Raw genomic sequence first — 4,328 nt, forward strand, 5'->3', positions numbered from 1 at the left:
ACTACCTTGAGCAATATTGTATCATCTACACATTTCGGCTGTGTCTACACGTGCCCCAAACTTCGAAATGGCCATGCAAATGGCCATTTCGAAGTTTACTAATGAAGCACTGAAATGCATATTCAGCGCTTCATTAGCATGCGGGCGGCAGCCGCGCTTTGAAATTGATGCTCCTTGCTGCCGCACGGCGCGTCCAGACGGGGCTCCTTTTCGAAAGGACGCCGCCTACTTCGAAGTCCCCTTATTCCCATCAGCTCATGGGAATAAGGGAACTTCGAAGTAGGCAGCATCCTTTCGAAAAGGAGCCCCGTCTGGACGCACCGCGCGGCGGCAAGGAGCGTCAATTTCGAAGCCCGGCTGCCGCCCGCATGCTAATGAAGCGCTGAATATGCATTTCAGCGCTTCATTAGTAAACTTCGAAATGGCCATTTGCATGGCCATTTCGAAGTTTGGGGCATGTGTAGACACAGCCTTCAGCACCTCACTGATTACCTTTCTGTAGATCATTTTTGAATAGATCGAATGGAATTGCTCTCTTGGGGGACACCAGTAGTTGCCTCTGTCCATTCCATGGAGTTACCATTCAGTTCTACCCATTTTTTTCCCCATTTTCTAGCCACTCACCAATTCCTGGAGGAACCTTTCTTCTTATCCCATGACAGACTGCTTATTTGTGATCATTTGGTGATGGATCATGTCAAAGGCTTTCTGGAAAACTTGATAACCTATATACCCTAGGTTCCCCTTTTCCATGTGCTTGCTGACCCCATGAAACAATTTAATTATGTATGGTCACCATTACCAGGCAGTTCAGCTCTGGTCACCTCTTCGACCAGATTCTATGTTCAATTTAGGACCAAATCAGGGATTTCCTCTCCCCACAAAACTTTAATTGCTCCAAGGAACAATTATTTAAGGTGTCAAGATATGTTGTCTCTCCATCCCAAATATTTGAAATCCAACATTATTACTGCTTTTGTAGCCTCTATATTCTTTATTTCAAACTCATTAACACCATGCTGGCCAGGTGCTCAGAAATATATCCCTGATGTTATGTTCTTAGCATTCAAACATGGAAATGCTATCAGTAAGGATGATAGCGGGTCGTTTGGTTCATTTAAGATTTTTCCTTCATTTGATGCTCCTGAGGAATTCAAGTCCCTCACAGATTTCTTTGCTTCATTACAGAAAAATGACTTTCTCCCTAGCAGCACAACTGCATGCTCTGAGGCCCCTAGAGCAGCTGGTGGAGAGAGAAATAGGAGCAGAGCTGGAGCCTTCCTAACCAGTAAGTGCCCAGGATGAACTGCAGATCCTGACTGGGCTGGACACAGGTGAGAATGGGACTTGCTCTTCCCCACAAGAGGTAGTCTCTCTGGCTTCCTGCTCCATTGATCCTCAGCTACGGGTTAGGTGGTGGGGGGTCACTTTACAGGGAGCTGTTCCACCACTAACCCAGCCCCTGTGCATCTGGATTTCCACTGGCCAAACCACCCTACCAAGTCAAAGCACCCTACCAAGCCTCACCCGTTCTCCCCAACACCCCAACACCTTCAAATACAAACTCCAGCCCACTGAACCTCATCCCCGCATTTGAAGCCCCTCTGTACTCAAACCACCACCACTGAGCTCCCTGCACTCTAACTCCCATGCTGATGATTCCCAACCCCTGCACCAAAAGAAGACCCATGCCTCTGAACCCCATTTAGCTATGCCCAGACCCCCAACACACCAAGCCCCATTTCCCTAGCACCCAGAGCCCCTGATGCACCCCCCAGCAGTTCCCCACTGAGACTCAACCACCTTCATCTGGAAGCCCCTGCAGAATACAATTACCCCAGCTCTGGAACACCCCAACCAGACTCGTGCAGAAATTTGAAATGATGCATGCAGAATATTTAACTTTTTGTGTAGAAAGCCATCAAGGTATGTCTATCCTTACTCGGCGTTCAAGGTGCCATGATCGATCCTCCGGAGTTCAATCTTGCCACATCCGTGAAGACATAGCAAAATCGATCTCTGTGCTCAGCCATCAACTCTGGTAGTCCATGCTATCATGTGAAAGAAGGGACATTGGCACAAGCACGAAAAGCCCCAATCTCCACTAGGGGACAAAGTCAATCCTGATCCGTTGATTCTAGCTACAATAATGGAATCGCTAGAATTGCATATCAGGGATCGACTTTGTTCCCTAGTATAGACTAGGCCTCAGAGTAATAAGATCCTTCAAGTGTTTTGACACTCCCTCACCAGCAAAACCTGGTTTGTCCTCCAGTACATCGTGTATGCTGATGTGACTAGATCCCATTGACTATCCTCCTTTTTCCACGTTTCTATGATACTAATTGTATCAATATCCTCACACGGTATGAGGCACTGTAGTTCACTCCCTTATACTATTTATACTTATGGCATTTGCATATAGTAGTGAAAATTAGGAGGCATGAATTGTCATATATCCCCCAAACTTTGAGGGGGGCAAAGATCCAGCAATATGGCCATTTTAATTATTGTTGATGCCACTCCCATCCTGCATAGCCTACGTCCTGACAGGCATCCAGGGGAAAGTGATGATGTGCTATGTATCATTACCCTGTCCATATGCTTGTACCTTTGCATCTGATGCTATGATGAGTGGTGATGTACCAGCATTGGAGGAACAATACAAGTGTGTAGCCAGAACAATGGTGCTGGGGAGTGGGTCAGAGTTTCCACTTTCTACTCCCACTTCTTCTCCCAACTCTTTCTGTGTCTTTAGGTACTTCCTTTGGCAGCTGTGTGGCTCAGTCTGTGCAGGCCATGGGGTAATGCCACCAGCAGCCCAGCTTCTGCATGTAATGACCAACAGCCTCATGCAGAATTGTGTTAGATTCAACTTTACTGTTCAGCTTTAGCCCCAGGACAATGAGTGCCCTGTAGTTCCAGAGAAGGTGACATCTACATGTGTGAATAGCTCGCATTGCACAGATCTTTATCTGAAAACCAGATAATCAGGAGAAATTTTTAGTCTTTTTATGAGCAAATAGCCAGAGAACCCGGCCCCAGATTTGTTTAGTTCTCACCCCATAGATGATGGGGTTTAGCATGGGGGGCACTAGCAGGTACATATTGGCAATGAGAATGTGGAAATGCAGGGGCACAGTGCTGCCAAAACGGTATGTCAAGGAGGAGAAGAAACCTGGGATGTAGAAGGATAAGATAGCACAGAGGTGGGAGATGCAGGTCCCAAAAGTCTTGACCCGGGCATCCTTTGTGGGGAGACTGAAGATGGCCTTGAGGATCTGGGTATAAGACACAGCAATTAAGAGCACATCCAGACAGAATACACAGAATACCACAAAGAGCCCGTAGTAGCTACTGATGCGAGTATCTGTACAGGCCAACTTCACCACAGCCATATGCTCACAGTATGTGTGGGGGATGATGTTGGTTTTGCAATATGGCCACTGCCTGGCCAGGAGGAGATAGGGAAGTACAAGCATACTGCTGCGAAGCAACACAGCCAGGTTGATCTTGGCAATGACTCCATTTGTCAGGATGGTGGAATGCCTCAGAGGATGGCATATGGCAATGTAGCGATCAAAAGCCATGGCCATGAAAATTCCAGACTCCATCACTAAGAAGCAGTGAATGAAGTACATCTGGGCAAGGCAGGCACTGAAGTTGATGTCCCTAGAATTGAACCAGAAGATTGCCAGCATTTTGGGCAGAGTGGACATAGACAGTCCCAGGTCAGTGATGGCCAGCATGCAGAGGAAATAGTACATGGGTACATGGAGGCTCGGTTCCCTCTTCACTATGAACAGGATGGTGATGTTCCCCAAGACAGCTATGGTGTAGATGGTGCAGAAGGGGATGGAGATCCAGCCATGTGCTTCTTCCAGGCCAGGAATGCCCAGCAGGATGAAGGTGGAGGGGTTTGTGAAGCTGGTTGTGTTGGAATCAGACATGGAGTAAATGAGAATGTGTCCAACTCTGAGGAAGAATGGTTTCTCCTGCAGTTTTCTTGACTTCCTTTATGTGCTCAGGGTCTAGAGTGATGGTTGCAGTATAAATGTCTGGTTGGAGAGACAATGTGAATATGAAGACACTACCTGCATGACTGGAGGGTGTTCTTACGGGTGAAGCAGTTTGATCACTCTTCAAACACTGAAAAATGAACAACTGACCCTATTAATTCCATTTCCCTATTTTATGGTGCTCCCTGCAACAATAATACATGCACATCATCATGGGGGAAATGTTATTAGGCACCAGCAGGAAACATAAGTATCAGACTGGCTATCTATCATTCTTCTTTAGTGCCATGAATCCCAAGCTAGAGTCTA

At 46.8% G+C, this 4,328-nt stretch overlaps 1 protein-coding gene across 1 annotated transcript; it reads right to left on the reverse strand.

Moving 5' to 3' along the window:
• Window positions 1–2,990: 2,990 nt before the first annotated feature.
• LOC142002057 (olfactory receptor 52R1-like) lies at window positions 2,991–4,075 on the reverse strand. The gene has a single exon (XM_074977872.1). It carries the CDS (start codon window positions 3,948–3,950, stop codon window positions 2,991–2,993), a length of 960 nt encoding a protein of 319 aa, XP_074833973.1. The 5' UTR covers window positions 3,951–4,075.
• Window positions 4,076–4,328: the final 253 nt, after the last annotated feature.

This window comes from Carettochelys insculpta, chromosome 1, assembly GCF_033958435.1.
Source record: "Carettochelys insculpta isolate YL-2023 chromosome 1, ASM3395843v1, whole genome shotgun sequence".
Lineage (NCBI taxonomy): Eukaryota > Metazoa > Chordata > Testudines > Carettochelyidae > Carettochelys > Carettochelys insculpta.